At 39.8% G+C, this 27,983-nt stretch overlaps 2 protein-coding genes across 7 annotated transcripts in view; one reads left to right on the top strand and one right to left on the bottom strand.

The window, feature by feature from the left end:
* Positions 1-9,913, bottom strand: part of LOC5569098 (regulator of G-protein signaling loco) — a 171,367-nt gene extending 161,454 nt beyond the window's left edge. For 2 of the 6 annotated variants that reach the window (XM_021848790.1, XM_021848791.1), the window contains exon 1: positions 6,441-9,912. In XM_021848790.1, coding sequence (XP_021704482.1) covers positions 6,441-9,002 — 2,562 coding nt within the window. In that variant the 5' untranslated portion in view covers positions 9,003-9,912. Of the gene's footprint in view, positions 1-6,440 lie in introns of all 6 variants that reach the window. The other 4 variants (XM_021848788.1, XM_021848789.1, XM_021848792.1 and 1 more) reach the window with 4 other exon arrangements.
* Positions 9,914-20,097: 10,184 nt separating this feature from the next.
* LOC5569093 (tRNA pseudouridine synthase A, mitochondrial) lies at positions 20,098-21,700 on the top strand. The gene has a single exon (XM_001658277.2). The coding sequence runs from the start codon at positions 20,241-20,243 to the stop codon at positions 21,606-21,608; it is 1,368 nt and encodes a 455-aa protein (XP_001658327.1). The 5' UTR covers positions 20,098-20,240; the 3' UTR covers positions 21,609-21,700.
* Positions 21,701-27,983: the final 6,283 nt, after the last annotated feature.

Below are 27,983 nucleotides of genomic sequence, written 5' to 3'. Positions count from 1 at the left end.
TTGTAAATTCTACCAGGGATTTCTCCAGAAAGTTTCCCGTAGATTCCTCCAGGAATTCCACCAGTAATGATTTCTTCAAATTTGTCCATGAATCCCATCAGGAATATTTCCAAGAATTCCAGAAAATATTCCCCAGAAATGCTATAATGGATTCCTACAGGAATTTTACCAGGGATTTTTCCTGGAATTTTCCCCAAAGCACCAGGCATTCCATTGAAGAATTTTTCAAAAGTTCCTTCTTGGATTCCTCCACAAATTGGTTTTGGTTTTCTTTCAGGAAAACTTGCCTCCAGGCATTTCTCCAAAATTTCATCTTGAAATTTCTTCAAAAATTCCTCCGGAGATTCAGGCATTCCTAACAGTGATTTCTGAAGGGATTGTTCCTGTAGTTTCTGCAAGGATGTCTATAGACGTTTTCTAAAGATTTATTCGTACATTACCCAAGAAATCTCTCCAAGGATTCCAAAATAGTTCGAATCAGAAACTGCTCAAAGGATTCTACCAGCATTCTGAAAAAAATCCTTCTAGGGCTTCTTCAAGATTTCTCCAGATATCCTTCTAGGGTTTCCTACAGGCACTTTTCCAGGGATTCCTCAAACAATTGATTCAGCTATTCCGTTTGAGATATCTTCAGGAATTTATACAGTTATTGTTCCGGGGATTTCCAGGAATTCATCCGTTGATTCCTTCAGAACTTCCTACAACAATTATTTCTAGGATTCCATCAAAATTAAGGAATTTCTGCAGAAATTCACTCTTTAACTTTACCAAAAATTTCGTAAGGAAATGTTCTGGGAGTTTCTTTATGGTTTTCTCAAGGTATTCATCTAAAAATCTTCATTAGAATTCCTGCAAGAATTCTTCTAGAGGAATTCACATAAGACAAGATTTCACCAGGATTTTCTCTAAGGATTCCTCTTTAATTGTTTTTAAGCCATTCCTGCGAAAAATACTTAATTGAACTACACTTCCACCCAAAATACATGGAGAGAACTATCTGGATAAATTCCAAGATAAATCCCTGGCAAAACTCAAATTTATTGAAAAGACTTTGTTTACAAATACAGCATGAATTTATGAAGCTATCATTGGGAGATTTCTTGGAGTAATCGGTATATAATTTTCCGGAGAAGATATTGAAAGAATCTCCCGAGAAATTCCTAGCATTCATGTAGCGTTTCCTGGAGGAATTCCTGTAGAAATTTCTAGGGACTGTTTGAAGAAGCTCGATGAATTCATACATACATTTTTGATGGGATTCCTAAAGCTATCCTTGAGAGATTTCTTGGAGTAATCCGAATAAGAGTTTTCGGAAAAATTGAAAGAATCTCTCGAGGAATGCCTAGCCTTCCTAGGGGAAAAATTGTACATTACACGTGTGTACCTGTAGGAGATTCAGTGGCTCGTGGTCATGTCCCGCATGTCGAAATGAGCTGCTTGCTGCAATTTCTTCAAATCCATTGTCTCACCGCACAGTGATAAGTTCTTCATCGTGAATCCGAGCTGCAAGAGGCCACTTTTGCTGCAGCAGCTCGAAGAAAGGAAGCAACTGGAGCTAAAACGTGTCGAGCAACGAAGAGTGCAGTGTAAAATGGAGGCAAGAAAATTCGTTAGCAAAGAAGAAAATAGTAGATGAGAAGCTTCGTACGGATCTGCTTTGAAATCTGGAAGAAAACTATCTAGCTGAAAAATACCGAATATTGTATTCGCAGCTAGAGGGTACAGCGACCAATCCCAGCTCGAATAACAGTGTATTTTCGGTACATGCAGCAAACATGAAACAGCAGAAGCCTAGCGGGGAAGTTGCGAAAGATGCTGTGGAGGTACGTAGGAAACAAGCCGAGGGCAGGATGGAGTTGACATGAATCGTGAACGTCTGAATAAGATGCGGTATGAAGAGGACAAACGTCAAGAAGAATCGCGAAACATATTGGAACAGATGGGTTTCGTGGATAAGTTCAATATGCTGTACGGACCACGTATGCAGAATGCTATGGAATAGACGATGAATCTTCCAAAAGAAGAATCCGTCCCAGGTGGAATGCCGCCATTCCCTGAGCCAATGAGTACATACGACCATGGAAAATATACCGGTGTGTATCCAAAAGCGAATCAATAAGCAGCCATAGATCAAGATCCTGTTTCGGTATTTTCAAGCGTAAAAAGAGTAGAATGTCCAAATACCAAAGTCAACTGGTCAGGGTCTGGCGTCGACCGATTCGAGCAACAAATTATTCCTCCGTCCAGTTTACCGTCGCATTCGGTAAACCTAACTACAGTTCCTGAAGAACGTTGTTCACATACAGGTCAAGGAGTCCTGAGGAGTGAACCAAATCCAGGATCTGTCTAGTTTTTCGAGGGATCCGGAAGACTGGACAGTTTTTATTAGTAATTTTGAGAATTCGACCACGCAATGCGGTTACTCCAATGCGGAGAACCTTATCAGTCTGCTTTACTGTTTACTCGGCCTGAAGTTTTAATCAATTCCCTTCTGGAACAAATTCAACGTACACCATCTCCAAGAGAAGGAAAACTGGACACTCTTATTTCATATGGATTGGCGGTCCAGAATTACTGCGACCATCTAGTAGCGGCGAAGCAAGAAGTGTATCTTTCCAATCAGACTATGTTACACGAACTGGTCGCAAAGCTGCCATCGGAGATTAAGCTCAATTGGGTTGACTTCAAAGATACCGCACCAGTAGTAAATATCGCAACCTTTGGGCAGTTTATGACGCAAAGGATTCGGAAAGCCAGCGAGGTATCGACCAACATCGACGGTGAAGTCTTTGAAAGAAATTCGAAAAGGAAGTTCTTCTGAGACAAAGGAATACGTAAATCACCATAGCGATCACCATTCGTCCAGTGATGACAAAATGAAGGCGTGGTCAAAGGTGTGTCCATCGTGCAGTAAGTCGGGCCATGCATTGAATGGTTGTGGAGCGTTCAAATAGTTTTCCGCTGAGGATCGTTGGAAAGTAATTAGAATGCATAGTCTGTGCAGAACGTGTTTAAAAAATTACAATTTGTTTCCCTGTTGGCGACCTAAGGATTGTCCTGTTAGTGGATGTAGACTACGTCATCATCCTCCTGTCCAGTCCATGCCTCCCAATCAAAACCTAGTCCACAAAACTACCATACATCATGACGTAATTTATCGCATTGTTCCAGTCACGGCGTATGGTGCGCTGGGTTTCATCAACACATTTGCTCTGCTTGATGAGGCATCGGAGGTAACAATGATTGAGAAGAATCTTGCCGAAAACTTAGGACTGAAAGGGGCACCAGACCCACTACATTTTTGCTGGACTAGAAATGTGACCAGAGTTGAAGAGCATTCATGTAATATGAAGCTAGGAATATCTGGTACGACCATCAAACGATACTTCAGCTTTAACAGTGCATGCACCGTTAAAACAATGGAACTTCCTGTTCAGTCTATTCCCTATCGAAGGTACGACGAAGCTTGCCAGTAATTGCTTATTGTACTCGAGAATTTGTATTTGGCAGCTCCGCTAAAGATTAGAAAGGGTAACGATTCCCAGTCACCACAAAAACCAGGCAATGGACAGGCCCTATATCAACTGCAGCGATTCGCAGTAGACAGGATGTCCCGGGCCCGATCCATCTGACAAGCCAATCGAGCCCTCTGTCACCATATAAGATGGTGTCTCCATCCATGTCGATAGCCTGACAAAAACAGATTAGTATGATGCGTATACGCGCACCACTAACTAAATCTGAGTCTTCGCGAGGATTTTTTCACATCAACCGTCCGTCGAAAGATCAGCAGCTTCATCAATTGGTGAAGCGCATATCCTAATGGACAGTCTAGAAACATCGCCTTTGGGGTCTACAGTCTACAGTTAACAGAAGAGCCGGACAGATTCTTGAATCTACTACTCGGCGTGTATCAGGTTTCCAAATAGTTACACCATGGCCTTGAGCCGTTTCAAGAGCACGGAAGGAAAGATGCAGAAGTCATTCGGACTGGGTCAGCGAGTGCACGATCTAGTAGACGACTATTTAAAAAAGAGCTACGCACGAGCAGCGACAGAGGACGATTTAGGTACCAATGATCAAGATCGAAAATGATACTTGCCATTGGGCTTGATGAATAAACCAAAAAAAAAAACACAGAGACTTCGTTAGATTTGGGATGCCGCCGCTCAAGTGAACTCGAAGCTTTTAGCAGGCCCTGATCTGTTGATGCCTCTCACGAGTGTGCAATATCGATTAAGACAGCGACGAGTGGCAATAACTGTTGACATGAAGGAAATGTAAGATCAGTTCAAGATCTTACAACGAGATCAAAAATCACAGATGTTGGTGTACCGTAAAGCCTGATTCGCTGCTGACAAGTAATTTCTCGGCCTATCTTGATGCATGGGGAATTTCTGCAAGGAATCGATCAAGAATGCGCTTTTTTCTGATCGCAGTACGCAGTTGAAAAGAACTGTCAGTTCAAACGGGAGTCGCTGTAGAAAATTTCTGCAAGGAATCGGCAATAAATTTCTTTAGCGATTCCTTTTCAGTAGAAAATCAGGCTTAAAGATCCATCCGAAGAGCATACCGTTTACTTGATGGCCATGGGAATATTCATAGTGCATGTTTACCGGGACATGCGCTCAGTACATTGAGGTTAAACCTAAATGAAAAGGAATAAGAGCAAGATTGATGCATCCAAAGCAATAATTAAAGGTCAATATGTGAATAATTTTCTAGACAGTATAGATTCTGTGGAGGAAGTCCTACGTTTGGCAGAAGGTGTGCAATATGTTCACCAAAAGGGAGGGTTCGAAACTTTTCCTCCAAGTAATCGCTCGTTTGTGGAGTTCAGAGTATGATGTGGCAGAATCGCTGGCTATCAATACCGATGAATGAACTTCCTATGCATATATGCCCAGTACGGTGGAAAATCTACTAGATGGATCCGTTCGTCCAACGAAGCGATGATAAGCTTTGAAGACCGTAATGAGCCTGTATAACACCTTGTATTTCTCGCCAAGTTCGTGATTCAAGGACAGATCTTTGGCGAAACAATTACGGTTGGGATGGCCAGGTAGATGATGCAATTTTTAACGATTGGCAGTGGTTAGTAAATCTTCTGCCGAGGTTAAGAGGAAAATAACCATCATCGTTTTACAAATTTTCGAAACCAGTTTTTTTGCTCAAAATTTAAGCAACGTTAAAGAAAATCTAGCATTGCGTTACACTAGCAATATGGATTGCGATGATAGATTTTTATGAAGATCTCTTTAAATTTGAACAAAAAGACTGGTTTTTCATTTTTGATGATTGCTGATGATTAAATGATGGATTCTTGAGCCTTAAACGATGTCAGAGTTCCAAGAGCGTATTTCGGAGATGGTATTCCAGAATGTTGCCAACTCATACAGCTTTATACGTTCGTCGATGGAAACAGCACTGGTTACGCTTGTGTGGTATACATTCGGTTTGTCCAGGCTGGACGAACTCGTTGTGCGTTAGTGGAGCGAAAGGGAAGATCGCACCGATAAAAACTCTGTCGATACCTCGACTGGAACTCCAAGCTGCTGTTCTTGGGACTAGATATGCGCAGTTCGTTCTCGAGAATCATCAAATACCAATTCAGCAACATTCTATTGGAATGATTCATAAACCGTACTCCATTAGATCAATTCTGATTCCCGGAAATATCGACTGTATGTTGCATGCCTAATTGGAGAAATCGTAACAAATACCGATCCAACCGAGTGGATGAAAGTGCCGTCAGCAATAAACGTAGCGGACAAAGCAACAAAATGGGCTAGCGGTCCATGCTTTGATTCTGAAGATTCCTGGTCCCGAGGTCCGCAGTTCTTGTGGGATGCAACGGTATGCTGGCCTGTTCAAAATTAGAGAGGCACAAAAACTGCAAAAGAGCTACATCTTCCTGCTACCTTTCTACGAGGAATCATAGGAGAAATTCCTATTATTACCTCCGAAGGAAATGTTAGAAAAATCCCGGTTAGTATTCGTAAGATTTTTATTATTATGTGTCTTTAGAAACATTACTTTTTGCCACTGGCGAGTTTGCCACTAGAATTCGTGGTACAATTTTGGAGAAGTTCTAGGGGAAATTTGTGAAGACGTTGAAAAAGGATTAAAAAGAGAAAACGTTTTAGGAATCCTTTAATAAATTTAAGGAAGATTCCGTGAAGAACTTCTGAAGTAATATGTCTAAAAAACTTCGAAAAAAAAACTCAATTAGCCCATTCGGAACCAGAAGAGCCTTTTTTATGTGTGTAATAGAGTTTATTTTTTTAGTTCAAGTTAAAGGCCGCGAGTGGAAAGATGGTCTGAAGTTGTCAATAAATGAATTCCATTTGATTAATCTATTTCCCAATTACATTTGGATCATTTAGCGTAATTCCAACTTGTCAATTATCAATATAGGAAATAAATGTAATAAAACTTACCTCATCATAGCGCAAGTCCGGCTCACTGTACGTCCCTTCCAGAATTTTATATCCACTTAGTCTCCGTTCTTGCTTCCGGTTTGTTTTATCACTCACTTCGGCACTATTAACCACAGTATCACTAACATCCCCCCCACCACCAGAGTCGTCCTGTTGCTTCGAGCTACTTCTCAGCTCTTGCAAGCTACCCCAAATGGCGGAGAACCCTCCACTGAGTCGTTTCGAAGGTCGACTGCGCCGTTGGCCATCCTGATCATCTTTACTGCCTTCCTTGGATTGTTTGCTTCCATCGCCCACCGACGAAACGCTAGAAACGTTCTCGAAACTCATCGAAAGCGGCCTCGACAGTCCAAACACCTTCGGGCTCAGTTTGTAGGACATCAACTGCGAGCTGGATCGATTTGAAGAGGAACCGACGGATGTGTCATCCGCTGGTTTGTTTCCCGTGCCATTCTTATGGGAACAAGCTTTTTTGGATCGTTTGATGGGTTTTGCGGGCTGTAGGAACACGTGTTCCGGTTCCGGTGGGGTGGATGGCTTCTTGGCCAGTAGAGTTAGATCGTCGATGGAGAGCGGGGCTTTGGTGTCGAAAATTTCTTTCTCGAGGGACAAGATCATGTCGTCGCAGGATCGCGCCGCGAGAACGCTGTTTTTCACGTTGTCATTGTTGTAACGTTGGAGGTCGAGGAATACTTCTTCCAGTTTGGGGACATCAATGGCACGTTCTTGGACGACATTGCCCATATCATCGACGGTCTTTCCGGATGTCCAGCCATCGTCTAGCGGAGGGAGTTGTGGATAGATGGAGTCGTACTTTGGTGGGCATGGATCATGGAAACTGTTGAGAGCGTTGTCCTTGCTTGGGGATCGATCTGCTTCAAAAGCTTTGGTGTCTGGGCGAGCTCGCACGGTAAGACGATCGATTCCGGAGGTTGAGGGATAGCTGTAGTCGGCTGATTTGGATTTGCCGTGAAATATTTGCGGAGCGTATTGGTCGGGTCCAAGTGTGGAACGAACATTCCGTATGGGGTCTAGTTTTGCGGGCAGCTCGTGTATAATTCCAGTTGGACGGTTGGGCAGAGCACCGAAAGGGACAGATTTCCGAAAGTGGGCGCGCACGTTTGCTATTTGCTGGTGATTTGGGATGCCCGGGAAGTCCACAACCAGGATACGATCGGAAATGTTGCGGCAATCGTTGTGGAATCCAATGCCGGAGTCTGAGTTGCTAGATGTTGTTGTAATTTCGCTGTGATTACTGGGCTGAGGAGAGTTCGAAACCAATAGATCGTGGGGGTCGTCTATGGCTCGTGGATTCAAACGAGGATCGTTGATTCCTCGGTGATAACCTCGTGGAGCTTGATCTAGGTTGAGACTTCGTGCCACAGGTGGTTTGCCGTACGGAACTCCATCCGGTTTAATGGGTGCCTTAAGGTTGTACATACTACGAATAAGATTGACAACGTACTCTGAGTTACTGGGAAATTCCAGGCAGAGATTCGAGATGGGATCTTTTGTGCAGATTATTTTGAATAGATCAGCCTTCTCCAAATGAACGGGATGTTCCACAAGTTTCGAGTCGATGACGAATACGTGGCAACTGTTGGAAATAACCACGTCCTTCCTCTGATTGAGAATATCGGAGTTTTCACACATCAACCCATCGGCGTAGATCGCAGATGTTACAAGTCCAAAATATCGGTTATCATTCTCACTGCTGCTGCTGACGTAATTCAGACGAACTGAGGAATACTTCGCTATTATTGCATTGCTTGTGTTAATTAGATTTAAGCAGGATGGCAGAATCGTCATGAGGACGGTGGTGGGATTACGTTTCTCCTGTCTCATTTTTCTAATGCAGCTTCTGACCGTTTGCAACTTGGAACTGGTCGCAATTTGCTTGGGCATTTCGATCGTTCCTAGGTATCCGACGATAGCTTTGTATTCTAGGGATCCCTCCGGTCCTTCCCGCACCTGAGACGGTCCTGCTCGTTGTTCGTCATCTTGGGTGAGCTGAACCGATCGTACCATTGCACTCACGTTTGATATATCACAGCTATTGCTCGCATTAGGGCTATGAATCACATTGTATGCCGTTGGGGAATCGTTTACCACCATGGCAGTAGCGCTTTCACAGGTTCCCACTAAATCTGCCTGGGGAACATTCGACTGCTTTCCTACGGTTGTTGTCCGGTGGAATTTTGTTTTATGGTGGGGATATTTGGGACGTGACCTCTGTTGACTACCTTGAAACAAGATGTCTTCATCCGAACTGTCCGAGTAATAATTCTCCGCTATTGCCATCTTGATTGCTCCGCAAGTATTTCCAATCAGCTGAACCACGGCTTCGTGAGGTAGTCTCGAAACGTTCAATCCATTAACCGATATCAGGAAGTCTCCCGCTCTCAATCCGGCCATATCTGCGGGGGAATTCGCCACAATACACGACAAAATACATGGCTGCTGTCCGGAAATCGTAAATCCGAACCCATTGTATCCTCGGTTGACCTCCACCGTCCGAATGCCATAACTGGGCCGCTTCTTTCTTCTCCTGTGACCGTGCATAGCGACCGTTTACCTCCGATTAATCCCTACAACCTAAAACAAAAGCAAACGGCTTAGTAAGTTTTCCGTCCGTTATCGATCGGAATCGCTGGGAAATTGTAACGATGCCAAACTCATTTCACCCCACACTTGGATGGATTTGGTGTACAACTTTTTTTATGCCCCTTTCACGGGTGATCCACCGATCGATCGTCCAATTATTTATTGTTGCTGGCTAATGCTGTTGTGAAACACTCCGATGGAAGTGCCTGGCTGCATTCCTTTCCACTATTTATCACGCATACACATGTACGAAAGTCTTTAACTAGAAAGCTGTCATTATCCCCGATGGCCGTGTTCATGCTCAGGTTCAACAATCTCCTTGTGGCCAGAGGGTTTCACTCCGCGCCCTCAGTATCGAACTCAACACAAATGCTTTGCTCCTTCACAATATTAGGAATCTTCCCACGCACTTAAAAAATCCTATTATTTCTTCCAGGATTATCCAACCCAAACCAAAATCGAAATCCAACTCGAAACCACTCAAACACGCACACAACGGTCGGAATTTTTATGCTTCTTCTGTTTCTGCTCTCATCCGCAATCCGCAATCCATGATCACGTACGAATAAGCGATGCTGCAGAGAGACACCCGTTTCCTTGCTGCAGGCGAATTGAAGTCACTCTGAAGCTTCTTTCTCTGATTTGGCATCGGTTGGTGTTCAATTTATTCACTTTTTCCACACGAATCCGGCTGTGATTTCGAAATATTTTATCAAATACCGTTACTAACGATTACCTTTTAACACTTGAATAACATTACGGAGCAAAACTAAACGATTCAAAAGCAAGATTTTCAGTTTAATTTGCGCGACATAAACACAACCCGTAAAAGCGATCGAGATTTTCTTCGTTTAGTTTCTTTTCTTCAGTCTTTTTGTCTCTCTGGGCGCTGTTCGCTTTTGATACGTTTTTTTATCGGTTTTGCTTTTTTGTGTGATTCACATGCGCAAGCCGTTTGCGTTTCTGACGTTTGTTTGTTGTTTTGATTTTTTGAATGTTTGGATCACGTTCACATGTTACATTAGGGTGTTCTAGTTGATATTGTTTCGAGCTTGTTTAGGGCTGGGAGGGAGAAAACGATACAAAATTTATGTACGGCATACGGTATACACTGTAAGTACCCTCTTTGAGAGAAACTAGTTTAACTCATAAAAAGAGTAAAGGGCCTTTACTCATTAAAGAGTAAACCGCTTGTACGTCAAATCAACGAGTGATTTTTACCCTTTATTCCAAATGAATTTTGTTTGGAATGAGAGTAAATTTTACTCTCTTTTATGACTTCATTATTGTGATTTTCACAAATGATTAGACTTTCATGACGAAATTGAAAAGCTGCCAATAATGTACTCATAGTACATTTTCAAACACCATTTACCTTTCGTCCTTGATTTCAGTCGCTACCAGCTGATTTTGACACGACAACACAACCAGCTGGTTCATGAGAACAATGACGATGACTGTAAACATCGGATGACCAGCTGGTTTTGTTGTGTACACAAGACCAGCTGGTGAGTCGAGAACAAAGAGAAAATGGTAAACACTGAGCCGGCCGGAGAAAACTGTCATGAACATCAGGATAATTGCATGGGCGGCGGTGATCGAAAAGGGGCAGCGAAATCGAAGGCGAAATCTGAAAAAGACGAAATTCAGATCACTAAAGTCTAAGTGGTGAAAAAAAACGCAATATTATATGAAATTAATTGATAGTTATGAATAATGTGCACACAAATCATTGGGCGTTTTTTTGCAGTTTATTAGGATTTTCTTAAATAAATCTTATTAATTAACAACTAGTTAACGTTCTTCTGGACATGCTTCCTTTCATATAATTAGCCCTCGGACATCCCGAATAAAAAATACAATACAAAAACAATATAACGTATTGAAACAGTACCATTCAATATATTGGAAAAACAATACAGTATATGTAAAATGACAATACAATTACAGTACAATATATTGTTTTGAACAGTTCACTGTATGGTATATGAGATTTTTGCAATATAATGTATGGGTGGTTAAGTATCGTAACAATACAAATATAGATATTTTCTCATACAAACATTTTGAAAATACAATACGATATAATGTTCATGTATTGTCTTGATTAGCAATTCGTGTATTGTTGTACAATACAAAAACAATTCAACGAACTGTATCATGGTTGCATTCGTCGTTACAGCTAATGTCAAGTGACTTCTAAAAAACTACTTATTTTTACTTTTTGAATATTTTTCACCTAACATTTCTTGCTTTCTGAACTTGTTTTGTTTATTTCTTTCAGCAAAGCTACATAGAAAAAAGCAACAGTTGTTTTACGCAAAAATAGGAATTTGACAAAAATTGTAAGGTATAAAACCAATTGAAAACAATACAATGTTCTGTTACAATATATTATACTGTTTTTGAATTGTATATCCAAACAAGAATAATATTGCTTCGACATTCAATTACAATACGCTGTATTGTATCCAATACGTTATATTGTACATTAATCGTTTATTCTATTCACTGAATGATACGTTTTTATCCGGGATGGTCGCAGTTTTCTGTGCAGCGTCTCGCTCCAGGCCGTAATGAGGATTTTTGATGCCATATCACACCTGCCTGTAAGAATATCAATATTTCTTCAATTAAGAACGAGATGGATAACAAATCTCGATTTATCACTAACCTGCAAGATACTGCTCAATAACCTGCAATCAGGATACGACTTCGGTCACAACGAAAGATAAAGATTTTTTTCACTCATTAAAGAGTAAACCATTGGAACTAACAAATGGGCAAAATTTACCCATTATGCAAAAATTTTAAATACCCCTATTTTTGACAGCTTCATATATCAGAAAAAAGTGGGTATTTTTCACACCTTATAGGGTAATGCCAAGTTTACAGTGTATACTGCCTCGCGTTAGAAAATGGGTTAACCAACGTGCCAAGTTTGATTTTTGATCAACTTCGCCGCGTCGCAAGTCGATTGTCAATAGTGCGCATAATGCACACGGCGGAGGGCATAGATGCGCACTATAGCGAAGTGGCTCGCGACGCGGCAAAGTTGGTCAAAAATCGAACTTTGCACGTTGATTCATCCATTTTTAGTCGCGAAGCAGTATAGTGAGCCGAGATTCTGCTATCACGAACTGTCACTGTGAGCCCAGATCTTAAAAAATGGACAAACATGAAAAAAGCGCGTAATTGATCGAAACATATTTTTGCATTTCAACAAACTTGACAACCTGGGAGGGAGTCACAGATACTACACACGAAATATGAAAGAACACTTTTCCAAATTGCAAGCTAACTCCCGCTCACTAACGACAATCAAGGCAGGCTTGGGAAAAGTCGCTAGTTTTCTTTTGTTGTGTACCTTCGATTTTTCTGGACAAACTTGAAAAAAGGGCCATAGTTTTATGTGCATTTAATTTTAATTTTGATTGGAAAAGAGTATAAAGATGCGTGTTTTAATACTTTATATTCGATCAAATTAATAGGTCCTATCGTGGCATTGCTTTTGGGTGTGCAGGAATTGATTTTCAACCGATTGTTGTCATCTTTGTTGAAATGCAAAAATATGTTCTGATCTATTACGCTCTTTTATCATGTTTCTCCATTCTTTAAGATCTAGGCTCACAATGACTGTTCGTGACAGCAGAATCTCGGCTCACTATGACGTACATAAATTTTGTCTCGGTTTTTCCCTTCCAGTTGACAACAATGGATTGAAAATGAATTTCTGCACACCCAAAAGCAATGCAACGACAGCACTTTTTAATTTGATCGAATATTTAATTTGCTGTGTGCGTTTGAAATGCAAATATCAAATGCGGGAACACCAAACGCGGTAAGATTTTTCACAAGAAATGCGATGTCAAAGATAAATTTTTCTTGCTAGGGCAGCGGTGATTTATACAATCGTTGCTAAGTGTCCTTTGATTGTTTTGTTTAACCGCATTTGGAGGAGGTTTAGTCAAGCTTTGCATCTCAAATGCAAACAGCAATACCAAAGACACATTAAAGACTTCCATATCCCTTGCAGTTGCCCAAAATTTTATGGCTCATAAGGTAATCTAGGGCCCATTCACAAATTTCATAACGCTGAAGGGGGTGGGTGGGTGTTCTTGAGATGTTACAGCTCATACAAAATTTGAAAAATATCCATACAAAATGCGTAGGGGGTGGGTGGGTATAAAAAATGAGCATTTTTGGCGTTATGAAATATATGAATAAACCCTTGGACTCGTCTTCCATTTCCAAGCAGTGGCGTGTTGGAGCACATTCGGCGTGTTGGAGCTTGTCCATACGGGCATTTACGGACTAATGGAAGAAACCTCGTTAGTTGAAAGCCGGTACTGGGGACCATCGTATCGTTTGTGGACGATTGGACGCGGGATGTTTCAGAAACGCCTTGCCGAAGCCGGCATCATCCACCAAAAGTCCACCGAATATACACCGAAGCAAAACGGGTTGGCCGAGCGTGTCAATCGAACCGTTGTCGAGTGTGCAAGATGTATGTTCTACGAGGCAAAACTTCCGAAGTCTTTGGGTTTGTTCACAAAATTCATAACGCCGAAAATGGTAATTTTTGACACCCACCCTCCCCCTCGTAACGTGTTAGAATATTTTAAAAATTTTGTTTGAGCTGTAACATTTTGTGGATACCCACCCACCCCCTTCAACGTTATGAAATTTGTGAATAAGCCCATACCTTGGAGACATAGTGGTTTCTGCGCTCGTGCACATACACGTTATATGTCACCAACACTACCTAAAGAGTGCTGGTTGAAAATATAAACAAAGATCAGCTGTTCCCAGCAAAATCAAACGGCAGTATTTTTAACCAAGCAAATTTGCGCACGTGTTCGTGACACCGCTCGGCGAGAGCTCAATAGGCCATTTTCTTGGTATGCAAGTTGATAGAAGCGCAACAAGGTACATGCTCATGTAGCCGGCTCGAGACGGCGAGCGAACCAATCTGCTAGGGCGTTCGGGTTGGGAGAGAAACAAGTAGCTTATGCGCCACCTCCTTAGAGGACCACTTGTCAATTTCTATTGCCCGGCAAACTCAAACCTCAGGGCGAGTCCTGTTTTCCTACAAACTACCGAACGATCTAGCAAATGCTCCACGTAATCCAAGTACTCAAAACTCTACCCTCTGACCGGCTCAAAACATAACCGACAACTCGACTTTCTACCGATACCGAATGCACGTGGTCGACAGGTATCATCACAGGCCAAGTTCGTCCCGACCACAATTCACCTTCTCGCTTCAGGACAAAAATGGAGGACTGAGAAACCCAAGCAGTCCGACTTGGAGTAACAACACAACTATACTACAACAAACAACGAAACGTGAAAAATATCCTACGACCAGTGCACTCAATATAAGGAAACAATAACTTCAACTACAACATTTAAAGAAACGCAAAACTACTATCAACATTTATTCATTTCTACTTTATAACGTTAATTTCTACTCGGGTACCCACTTTCTACATTACTTTCTCTTTCCTCTTCCTCTCCCTTCTACTCACACCTAACTGTGCGGATTTCTTTAGCTAACCTTTAAACTGTAAACTTTCGACAAACGCTCCGGAGCTTTCAAAACGCTTCCCAAGTTTACTAACGCTTCACCAACTCGAGTACAGGGACAAAAATAGCCTTTCTACTTACAGTCGGCTTCTGCTTTACCGGCTGCTTCCTCCTTCGCGTCGCCTCTACGACGCTTGCCCACGGATGAACAAAAGCGCACGGAATGAATAGCGCTGTACCGTTGTTGTCGTCGATACGGTGAATTTCCCTAGTTGGGGGGGGGGAAATCGCTCTTCCGGAGTGCGATGGTGACGGCGCAACTCCCTTCTAACTCCGGCCGGCAGTTAGGAAGACCTTCGAAGCTGGCACGTGGGGTCAGAAGTGTGGAAACTGGTGGACGAAATTGGGCGCGGTGTGCCGAGCGGGAGGTGGGATGGTGCGGGAAACTAAACTGTTGAATAAAAAGCCGTCGAACGGCTATTCGACGGGGTAAGCTTTTGTTCGGAAAGCGTTTAAGAAATTTTACCTTTTTTTATTTTCAATCACGCACAGCACCGCACAAGCTAGCAAATTTATTGCTCTAACACTACCTATCGGGAGGGAAAAACCTAGCAATTATTACACTGAACATTCAGACACTTTCCACGTTTTTAATTACCTTCACAAAACACACCGCGAAACTACTTAAAAGAATACTTCACACTCCTGCCTCTTCCACGGGTCAGATCAAAGTGGACGAGACAGAACTTGAGATGCCTCAGAAAGGTCGCAGTTTATGTTTTCGGCATTCGTACCGGAAATCGTGGAACGATCTTATCAAAAGTCGGTTCCCGATTATCCCTTGAGCCGACCAGTGAATATTGTCCTTTTCCCTCTCAAACATTTCGCATTTAGCTAGCTCGGGTCCATTCTTTTCCTCAACGTCTTATTCTTTAAATCTAACGACAAGTGGTCCCGACGGGAGAGCATACTCAATCCCAACGGCCCCCGGCGCATGCTTCGTGAGATGAGTTATGTTCGCGCCAAGTGAGTGAACGATAACTTGTACGAGTGAAGCTCGCTGAAGAGTTTATTTGCGAGTGATTGGGGTTCACCATTGCATGCAAGTTCAGTGCAAGTGAACTATACTGCTGTTCGTTTGAAACGTAAATGAATTTATATTGCTGTTCGTTTTACTATACTTCTATCGTGACAAAATATAATTAATTAATGACTCTAGCAAATACCGCTACACTCAACCAGGAAATTTACATTGGCCGAACGGTTCGGCATGGAGTAAGCAAAACACTACTCGATCCGAGCTACCTACAGCAGAAGGAGGAGATGGATCAGCTGCCGAACAACCACGACTACATGAGATTGATAGGAGGTCTCCTGTATGTAGCTGTACACAGGCGGCCAGACGTATCCGTTAGCGTGTCGATTCTGGCGCATAAATCCAGCTGCCCGAATTCACAAGATTGGGCAGAAGCGAAGCGAATTCTTCGGTATTGGTATACCACCCGAAATCATAAACTGCCGCTTGGTGCTTCCAGTGCTGGGTTGCAAATGTTCGTCGATGCGGACTGGGCTGGCGACGCTCGTGACCGGAAATCGAATTCCGGCATGATTTTGATGTTCGGTGGAGGACCAATTTCGTGGTGCTCATGAAAGCAAACGTGCGTTGCTTTGAGTTCAACCGAATCGAAGTTCGTGGCGCTCGATGAAGGGTGTCAGGAGCTAATATGGACCAAGCAACTGCTGAAGGACATCAGTTAAGCAACCAAGGTCCCCGTTTTCGAGAAGGGTTTATTCATATACAGGTCGGACTCGATTATCCGGAGTATCGATTTTTTTTTCACTCCGGATAATCGAATCCTCCGGATAATCGAATAATCAAGAAAAAAATTGAAATCTTCGATAAAAGAACTTGAAAAAAGAATATTATCTTTTTGTTGTTGGTTTTTTTATATGATGCGGTGGCGTAGCCTAAAATTATTTCTAGGAACAATATGGGTCTTTACAAGAATTTTTTTTTGACCAGCATACACAAAAACCACTTTTTTAAACCTCCCTTTTCATAAATCCGTTCAAAACTGCAAAACCATTCCTATTGTATATTGCAATACCGAATTATTTCGAATTAATGCATACAAATTGAAAAACAAGAACATCCAAAAACAAATTCCGGATAATCGAGTCTGAAATTCCGGATAATCGAATCTCGGATAATCGAGTCCCCGGATAATCGAGTCTCCGGATAATCGAGTCCGACCTGTATTTCATAACGCAAAAAATGCTCATTTTTTATTCCCACCCAGCCCCTTGTAACGCATTTTGTATGGATATTTTTCAAACTTTGTACGAGCTGTATCATCTCAAGAACGCAAATAAAATATAAAAAAATATATAAAATAAAAAATGAGCATTTTCAGCGTTATGATATTTGTGAATGGGCCCGGACAACCAAAGTTGCATCAAACTGGTGGAAAGCGAATCGATTCGAACGGGACAGCAAACACATCAATACAAAGTTCTTCTTTGTTTGAGACCTGCAAGAGGAGATAGATTAGATTGCAGTGTCCGACGGAATCAATGCTGGCCGACTTGATGACAAAACCACTTCAACAGGTTCGTCTGGAGAGATTGCGATTAGCTTTAGGCTGACCATACGTACCGTATTTAACGGGACAGTACCGTTTTTACCACCTTGACGAGCTGTCCCGTCGTTTTATGCAAAATGCTCGAATTGTCCCGTATTTTGGGATATAGAGAAGGGGCACATAATTTTCAACTCCAGTAAAAAAAAGGATTATAGACCTATCCAATTCCTTGTTGGCCTGACGTTGACCGAAAGCTTAAATGACGTCAAACAAACGTCGATACTTCTCTTTCTGAGGAAATCGACTTGTATAAGATTGATCCTTCGTTGGAATTCGTGGCTCTTTGTTTGTAGACCTCTACAAACAATTTTAAATAAGATTTAAGAGTTTAATCATCTATTTTTCAAGTACCATCAGTGAATTGGTATCCGCTCATGTCCCTATTTACGCTCACTAGTGTAAACATTGATTTTCAGTGTCAAAAAGTAACATTTTTCGTACGGCTATATTCTAGCTACATTATCTTTCAAATAAAGTCGTTCGACATTATTTTCATTTTATAAAATAATTCTTTATATTGAAACACGAGGTCTTGTAGTAGCGTAGTAGCGGCTATTGGATGACTAGATATTTTTGTGTGTTTCAATAACCGCTCATGCAAAATATAAAACAAAATTTTAAAGAGATGTCGATTTTAGTATACAGTCTTTTTTATTGCAGTTGTAGCTACAATTTGACCATAACAAATTTCAGGATAAACAACAAAATTCGAAATAATGCATTTTTTTGTAAGTTCTTCACGAAATCTCTTTACCGTGAGCGGAAATAGAAACACCTAGATGCAGTAACAAATACAATTAAATATTTTTTTAAAGACAGTTTTTTAAATTAATTTATTTGGCCACTAATTACCTATATTTGGATCTACATTGCAACATAAATATAGTAATGATCAACACTACAGTTATTGTATAGTAAACATTTGAACACATAACTTCCCTTAAATGAGTGGAATCTGATGCACTAATGATAGTTATCAGTTTCTCAAACAGAGTTAAACTTTATCTTTTGACAACATATGCTTCTGATTACCTTTTTGCGCTTTTTTGCTTATACGTTTGCCAAATTTTTAGTTAATTTACAGAATAAGGATCGATCTTCATAAGATATTTTTTTAATTAGACTTAAAATATTCCTGATGGAATTAAATACTTTCAGAAAATTGTTAATGAAAATTTTATATGAAAAGGCTATATTTTCCGAACACTAGTCGAAAATTGACTTGAGACTGTTCTACTAAAATTTGACCACAATCATCGATATCACGATTTACTTTAAGCTTTTAAATAAACCTAGAAGCTCTAATATTGAGAAAAAGGGAACAAAAACAAATCACTTTTGCTGTTTAATTTGATTCAATACATATATCGAATCAATCTTTTTATCAATCCATCTTTGTAAATTGTATTGAAGAACAATTCTGTTTTTACTTCTAATATGCATTCGATTGGACTTTTTGTTTAAAAAAGTGTATTTTTCAATAAAATTATGAAGTATTACGAAAAAAAGGTTTATGATATGCTCACCACATTGTAAACAATTTCATTTAAATCATTTTAACCCAGCTTTTAAATTACTTGCATTGAAATGTGTAACGAATTATGTTTAGAAAGAAATTTATAAAAATGCCTTTTTCAGAAATCACTGAATAAGGTTCTTCTAGGTTCTTATGTGTTTATTGAATCATACACAGATGTAGGGTAATATTGGATTTGTAAAATTGACCCGTGTTTTAAATTGTTCCGATTGTTTTAAACGTACCGTAATTTCGGGTGAAATTGATCACTTTTCAAGGTTTTTCTTGTCTGATTTCTATAATGTTGACAATGCCAAACAACTGAATGCAGGAAAACAAGTATGAAGGTGAGTCTCATTGACTCAAGTACCGAAATTTTCTAACAAATTAAATTTTAGTGCTAAAAATATGTCTAAAATAAAAAATCGGGAGATCTCATTTCGGGGTGAAATTGATCACTTATCAATGCCATTATTGTTAGTTTTCAAAACAACTTCACATAATAAATTTGAGCTCCCTGAATCCGAAAATGCTTGCCAAATTCTTAACAATACAATATTTATAGAAATAATGAATGTTTGAATTTCAAGAATAACGCAGAAAACGCCTAAATGTATGCAATTCCCAAAGGAATTTCTTGATATATTACAGAAATTCAATTATTTCAACCAAATCAACGAATTGGTACGAGTTTTGGTTATGAAATCTAGTTTGGGGATATATCTTTAGTATCCTCAAAAAATTTCAGGATTATACCATGTCCAAATCCTTGTCTAGAACTAGAAGTTTATTGATGTACAAGATTTTGAAATTTTACATTATTTTCATATAAATAAACATTTTTGAATGCAAAAAACTTCACAACACACAATTTGGACATACTTACGACAAACAACGTTCATTCACTGCAGGTTACATTGATATTTGTGCTCCATTACGAAGATATAAAATCGAGTGACACAGTGATCAATTTCACCCAATTTACGGTATTTCGAATTGTCCCGTTTTATTCTTTATTTGTCCCGTTTTTATTCGGTTACCTTATGGTCAGCCTAATTAGCTTTATTCACAAATTTCATAATGACAAAAATGGCAATTGTTGACACCCATCCACCCCCTCGTAACGCTTTTTATATGAACATTCTACGATTTTTGTATGAGCTGTAAAATTTTGAGGACACCCACCCAACCCTTTTAGCGTCTGTGTCTCACTCCGAGGCCTTTACCTTAAACTCGATGCCAGCCTCCGGAGCACGCTCTCGCATCAATTTAAGCACACTTAAAACATCCCAGCCATCGTCTTCTTCAAAAACTGTTTTGTGCTAATAATTTAGTACCTACTCATTAATCAAAACAAAAATCTGTCACTTTCAGTTTGCTTTTCTCCCTCTCATCGAATCCTCGTGCCGCAGTTCGCGTGTGTTTCAAAGAATCTCGATTTATTATCCGATTTATTGAAATTTTCCACCAACGCGACGGCAGTGGCAATCCCTCCAGAACGCCAAGTAAATGTTAACGTTTCTCCGCCGCGCCGTAGTGTCCGTAGACTTGAATCGCGGCGGAGCCAGTGCACTTTCGAAACTTCTTCGACGGTACTCTTCGGCGCAATCCTGTGCTGTGGCTGCCGAATCCCGACCTGCTGCCGGTTCCACATTCCTCGCTCAAATGGCCGAAGCTGTGGAGCAGAAGATAACCGACGATAAGGCTCGTCATGAAGAACGCTACCGACAGAAGCGTCAACAGCAGGAGGGGAAGAGCCGTTATAACGGAATGGTGAAGAAGCGCAAATGGGAAGATCCCCCAGCGGATCCGGAAGCAGTGCGGAACTTCGATCCAGCATCGCGCATTAAGAAGCGGAAATGTGTGATAGTGATGGGCTACTCCGGTGTTAACTATTTGGGCATGCAACGAAATCCAGGGACGAAAACCATCGAGGAGGAACTGCTGGTGGCAATGCTGAAGCACAACTGGATTAGTGAAGAGGCGTTCAACCAGCCGCAACAAATTCAGTTCCAACGGGCAGCCCGAACCGATAAGGGAGTATCGGCGGCCACACAAGTGGTTTCGATCAAGTTGCCGGATAATGTGGACATTGACGCGCTGAATAAGGATTTGCCGGAACAGATCAGGGTGTTTGCCGTCAAGAGAGTCACCAAGGGTTTCAACTCGAAGTCGAATTGTGACGCGCGAACTTACACTTACACGCTTCCGACGATGGCATTTGCCCTGCACGAGGACAAGGTGGACATGGAGAGCTATCGGGTTCCGGAAGAGCGGCTCAAAGTGGTTGAGGAAACGTTAAAGCTATTTGAGGGGACGAAGAACTTCCACAATTTCACTAGCCGCAAAGAGTTTATCGATCCGTCGTCCAAACGGTTCATCATGTCCTTCGAGTGCGAGGCGCCATTCGTTCCTGAGGGATCCACGGTAGAATTCGCTACACTGAAGATCAAAGGTCAAAGCTTTATGTTGCATCAGATTCGGAAGATGGTTGGCCTGACGCTGGCCGTGGTTCGTGGTTTGACTCCACAGGAAACCATCGTAAAAGCGTTCGAGGAGCAGCGATACGGTGTTCCGACAGCACCTGGATTGGGCCTGGTACTGAACCGGATACACTACGAGAAGTATAACGTCCGCTACGGCGAAGATGGATGTCATGAGGCGTTGGATTTCCAGAAAGAGGAGCAGCAGATTCAGGAGTTCTTCCGGAAGCATATTGCGGCGACGATTGTAGAGACCGAGCTGAAGACATTTTCCATGTTCGAGTGGCTGGAAACGCTTCCGCTGCATAGCTACGAGCCGAGGGACGAGAACGAAACCCGGGAGTGGAAAGGTAAGCAGAAAAGTAACGATGAAGATGATGATGATGATGAGTAGGAACCAACCCATCGTTTGACAAATTAGTAGTAGAAATCAGTATGGAAAGTGGTTGAATATAATTTGCCAACAAAATTTACATTTATATGAAATTTTACCTCAAAGTTTTATTCTAGAATGTATCCATCATCCTTTAAGATAGCACGACAGGCCATGCTACTTTCCATCTAATCATTTGAAGAGTTTTAAATTGATAGTTATTTATCCTTGGCAACTCATAGTGGAACTCGAATTAGGTCACAAATCTCTTAACGAAAAGCAAAGTCAAACATGTCCATCGCGTCAAACGCTTAGAGGCATGTTAAAACCGAAATGGTCTCCAAAGTAACTTATTTTTGCAGTAAATCCAGGTGCAAAATTCTGGATATTTTATAATTTAATTGCTTCTTACAATTTACTGTGCTTATTTCCACTCGATATAAACTAAATTTTCAAGATCTTATAATTACTGCCAAGATTTCTTTTCCTTGGTCTTATGCATTTTCTTATGCTAGTCATATAGGATTATCATTTGTGAGTAGCGCACCAATAGATGTATTTTTAAAACATCTATGATAAACATTAATTGAAAATATCAAGTGTTCAAATACAATTAGTGTTCTTCAGAGACTATTACGCGGTTCGAGAAAAACCATCATACTTCCTCTAGGAATTGTTACAGAAAACCTTCAAGTGATTTTTCAAGAGATGATTGAATGAATATTTCTCGTATTTGCTCCAGAAAATCCTTGAGCAACACCTCCAGTAAGTACCACAGGAAATTACTCTGTAAAGTTTCAGAGACCATCTTCAGATATTTTAACACCAAGTCATCTACCGATTTATCCAGTTACCGTGGTGAATCGGAAACTCTGATTGTATTTAATAAATTAAATATGAAATTAAACATTTAACACATGTATTCGATATATATTTATAACTTTTAATATATCTGTTCATGTTATTGCATAATTACATCTAGTAATCCTTTGCAATGAAGTGTTAAAAATAAAAACAAAAAAGCAGCACCGGTTGGACGTTGTTTTTCCAAAGATCGAAATCTAATACTGAAATGGTTTTCTAGTGTGTACACGAAAGAGTGAGAAGAATTGTGCAAATAAGCAATTGTGATGTAAAAAAGACTGTTTCAAGCACTTTCCGGGTTTCAAGACAAGGGGTCATGCACAAATTACGTCACGCTACGAGGGGGGGAGGGGGTCAAGCCAAGCGTGACAAGTCTTACAAAAATTTCGGAGTACTCATACAAAAAACGTGACAAAGGGGGGGGGGGGTGGTCAAAAAAGTTGAAATTTAGCGTGACATAATTTGTGTACCATCCCCAAGTGAACATTTGTCCGGGCATATCGTGGAAATCTCATATTTGATGTATTTGGAAAATATATTAAGTTGAATTAGTATATAAGCGCATAGTTACATAGCGAAAAAGTGTGGTTAGTCAACAGAGAATGGATTTACGCATGAAAAACGTTAAAATTAAGGATTCATTCAGTGAACCTCAAATAGAGTCAGTTGGAAAAGGTTACAGGTGAAACAAAAGTATTTCTGCTCAACGTTTTGACCTTTTTTATATTTTCAAACATTTAAATGCATGTAATTCTATGTTACTGAAGATTTTCAGTTACATTGAAGTGTTTTTATTAGTTTTTCAAGCGTATTTTCAGCCCAAATCCGTCTGTCCGGATTTTGATCCAAAGGCGTCCGGCATTTTGATTCATGTGTCCGGATTTAAGAACACGACATGGGTTATAGATTTAAAGTTTTACATGTTATAATTATATTTTTCACTATGAACTAATTTACAATGACGTCACGCTGCTTCTTCCACCGGGAAGAAAACCTTTTACTGCGAGCCGTGTTTACAAAAAATGAACGTTTTCGTCGTGCATTCATCCACTTCATGTTCATCCGGTGAACATTCGTTGTCCGGATGTTGGTCCGGATGTCATTTAATGTAAACATTGCCCGCATTTAGAGCAGAAAAGAAAAAGAAAGTCGAGGATAAAAGTAGACCGTGGATAAGTCCATAGGTTTTGTTCATAATTTGAAGTTTAGACTTAAACTTATTTCAATAGTGACTACACTTATACTAGATGCGACAGAAACAAATTAAAAATGCGTTTGAACTTTCGGCGTAACTTAAATGTCCGGGTAATGATGCATCACGGTACTTTACAAAATCTTTGAAAGATTTCTACTGAGTTCTCAACAAAGATTTATTCCATAGATGTGGAGTTCGTGGCCGTGCGGTTAGCGGCGTCAGTCGTTTGGGCGTATTGTGAGTGCCACGAAGCGTGGGTTCGATTCCCACTCCAGTCGGTGGAAACTTTTCGTCAAACGTCACTGGGCTACTGGATGTTCCGTGTTGTCCGTTGCCTAATGTTCGTGATTGTTCAGTCTGTGCAGCTTTTGGCTGAAGACTGTGTAAATTGTCTTTTTTTTTAAAGAAATTCGTGTATACATTTTTGCGGTGAGGTTACAAGAATTCCTACGCTGATTTTTGGGTTATTCTTCCAGGTATTTTCATATAGTAATAAAAGGAGTTGTTTAGTGGAGAATTTTAGAATTTGATCGCTGTATTTCGTGGTGTTGATGAGAAGTTGCGTGAACTTTAAAACAATAGCAATGTTTTTATTACAATAATCAGATTTTTTGAATCTTCTGATCGAGTGTTTCTATACAAACTACTGCATAATACGATTACCATTTATTGAAATCAGGAAAATATGATTTCAAGTTGGTGAGATGCTTACAAACTGAGGGCGGATAAGCGCACAACCAGACCAATGTGCAATGTGGAGTATATGGGTAATGATTTTGCATTGAATGTTATTGGGATAATTGCATAGGAACCAATTCTGTTTTGCAGAGGTTTATGCAATCTAGTTTCCTAATTTAAAAAATCTACGATCTAAAGAAATTAAACTTTTTATTATATTCACCCATATTCTTGTTTACGTTCGAATGCTTTTTAGATCGAAAACCGAAACGGGATTGCGAAACTTCCGTTTACGTCAACAAAATCAAGTGGACCATGGATGGGTTCGAACAAATAGGATTCGATCGAAAGTTTGATCCGCCGTGAACAAGAATAAGGGTGATTAATTCGATTTTCTAGAATAAAAACACACTTCCCTAGGATCCTTCCATTCAAAAATACATCGTGCCTCCACAAGTTTGGTCGAATTGCTGTCCCAAGAAACATTTGCCTATTTTATAATCATTTATTAAGCAATTTTTCACAACTACATACTGAATAGCTGCTTTATTATACAGTGGGATTCCGTTTTTGGCATGCTCCGTTTTTGGCATGCTCCATTTTTGGCACCCCCCGATTTTGGCAACAAATGGATCCGTTTTTGGCAACATTTTTTTTTGTGTTTTATACCGCCACCATGACAAATGTGCGCACAGTCCAAACAACATTTTATTTTCAATAACATCAATGAAACGTGCGATAAATACGATTGAGAGTGTTTAAATGTTTTGTCTGTAGTATTAGTGTGTATATTGATCTTTCTGCGGCAACTATTTAGAGCTACATTTCATATTTGTAACAGATTAAGTAAGATGTTAGATTTGTTAAGAAACGATCCTACATTTTATAAAATATTTTTTATCGAGAATATGGGCCTCATAATAGACTGGCCCAGCTCAGTATGGGAGAAAAATAAAGTTGTATGATTCCACGGGGCACCCTCCAGGATTATTTCTTGGGGTTAGAGGAAGCCTTTCTGAAAAATTCAGCTCATTTGGTCGTTCCATGAGCTGGCGCATTTGAATTGAAGTTAATATTTTTTTTTTTTTTTTTTTTTTAATTTCTTTATTAGTATCATTCCAAACATTACATTCATTTCTTATATCTAGGTGTTCTGTGTTATTTGACAACACTATCATCCTAATTTGGTAAAACAAATTTAAGATTTAATTAACATTTTGTTAACAACATATTACATTTCATTTGCCGTAGCAGTTCAGTTTTTTTACAGGTGAGTTGATTTCACCTGCTTATAAGAGAAAAAAAAACGTTTTTAATATACTTAACCTAACTTAACCTAAACATATAACGCATTAATCGTGGCAATAGAAGATTGTAACGATTTTTGCCTGAAATTATTAATGATTGTATTTGACATTTGTTCCAATGTTTCAACATTGGATATTCTATGTAACTCATTGGTACTATACCAGGGAGGAAGCCTCAGAATCATTTTCAAAATTTTATTTTGAATTCTCTGCAGAGCTTTCTTCCTGGTATTACAACAGCTAGTCCATATTGGTACAGCATACAACATGGCTGGCCTGAAAATTTGTTTGAATATCAACAGCTTGTTCTTAAGACAAAGTTTTGATTTTCTATTAATAAGGGGATAGAGACATTTTACATATTTATTACATTTGGCTTGAATGCCCTCAATGTGATTTTTGAAAGTTAAATTCTTATCTAGCATGAGCCCTAGATACTCAACTTCATCTGACCAATTTATTGGAACCCCTCTCATCGTGACAACATGTCTACTTGAAGGTTTCAAATAAAGAGCTTTTGGTTTATGTGGGAATATTATTAGTTGAGTTTTGGAAGCATTAGGAGAAATCTTCCATTTTTGCAAGTATGAAGAAAAAATATCCAAACTTTTTTGCAATCGACTACAGATGACACGCAGGCTTCGTCCTTTGGCGGAGAGGCCTGTGTCATCCGCAAATAAAGATTTTTGACATCCCTGAGGTAACTCAGGTAAGTCAGATGTGAAAATATTGTATAATATTGGTCCCAAAATGCTGCCTTGAGGAACACCAGCTCTTACAGGAAGTCTTTCAGATCTGGAGTTTTGATAATTAACCTGAAGTGTACGATTTGACAGATAACTTTGAATTATTCTAACAATGTATGTTGGAAAATTAAAGTTTTTTAATTTTACAATCAAACCTTCATGCCAAACACTGTCGAATGCTTTTTCTATGTCTAGAAGAGCAAGACCAGTAGAATAGCCTTCAGATTTGTTGGAACGGATCAAATTTGTTACACGTAAAAGTTGATGAGTGGTCGAATGTCCATGGCGGAATCCGAACTGTTCATTGGCAAAAATTGAATTTTCGTTGATGTGGGCCATCATTCTGTTCAAAATAACCTTTTCAAAAAGTTTACTGATGGAGGATAGCAAACTGATTGGACGATAGCTAGAAGCTTCTGCAGGAGTTTTGTCTGGTTTTAAAATTGGAACAACCTTAGCATTTTTCCATTTGTCAGGAAAATATGTTAATTGAAAACATTTGTTGAATATATCAACTAAAAATTATAAGCTACTTTCTGGAAGTTTCTTGATGAGGATGTAAAAAATTCCATCATCGCCAGGAGCTTTCATGTTTTTGAATTTTTTAATAATAGTTCTCACTTCTTCCAAATCAGTCTCCCAGGCATTTTCGAAAACGTTCTCTTGATTGAGAATATTTTCGAACTCCTGAGTAACTTCATTTTCAATTGGACTAGTAAGTCCTAAATTAAAATTGTGCGCACTTTCAAACTGCATAGCAAGTTTTTGAGCTTTTTCGCAATTAGTTAGTAATAATTTGTTTTCCTCTTTCAATGCCGGTATTGGCTTCTGAGGTTTTTTCAAGATTTTCGATAATTTCCAAAAGGGCTTAGAGCCAGGGTCCAATTGAGAAATTTTATTTTCAAAATTTTTGTTTCTTAATTGAGCAAAACGTTTCTTGATTTCTTTCTGCAAATCCTGCCATATAATTTTCATAGCAGGATCACGAGTGCGTTGAAATTGCCTTCTCCTCACGTTTTTAAGACGGATCAAGAGTTTAAGATCATCGTCTATAATCACGGATTCAAATTTTACTTCACATTTTGGAATTGCAATGCTCCGGGCTTCAACAATGGAATTTGTTAAAGTTTCAAGAGCATTGTCAATATCAAGTTTAGTTTCTAAAGAAATGTTAACATCAAGATTAGAGTCAACATACGTTTTATACATATTCCAGTCGGCTCGTAAATAATTGAAAGTGGAGCTGATAGGATTGAGAATCGCTTCTTGGGATATTTGAAATGTAACAGGGACATGATCAGAATCAAAATCAGCATGAGTTATCAGTTGGCTACAAAGATGAATAGAGTCGGTTAAGACCAAATCAATCGTAGATGGATTTCTAGAAGAGGAAAAACATGTGGAGCTATCAGGGTATTGAATTGAGAAATATCCTGAAGAGCACTCATCAAATAAAATTCTGCCGTTGGAATTACTTTGAGAATTATTCCATGACCGATGTTTGGCATTAAAGTCTCCAATGACAAAAAATTTTGACTTATTGCGAGTCAATTTACGCAAGTCAGTTTGGAGCAAATTAACTTGCTGCCCAGAGCATTGAAAAGGC

Source organism: Aedes aegypti, chromosome 3 (assembly GCF_002204515.2).
Source record: "Aedes aegypti strain LVP_AGWG chromosome 3, AaegL5.0 Primary Assembly, whole genome shotgun sequence".
NCBI classification, from domain to species: domain Eukaryota; kingdom Metazoa; phylum Arthropoda; class Insecta; order Diptera; family Culicidae; genus Aedes; species Aedes aegypti.
This window is presented reverse-complemented; position numbering and strand designations above follow the sequence as displayed.

What these genes read in the sequence shown, in the direction of transcription:
- LOC5569093 (XM_001658277.2), top strand. Translation starts at nt 20,241, where the DNA reads ATGTTAACGTTTCTCCGCCGCGCCGTAGTGTCCGTAGACTTGAATCGC.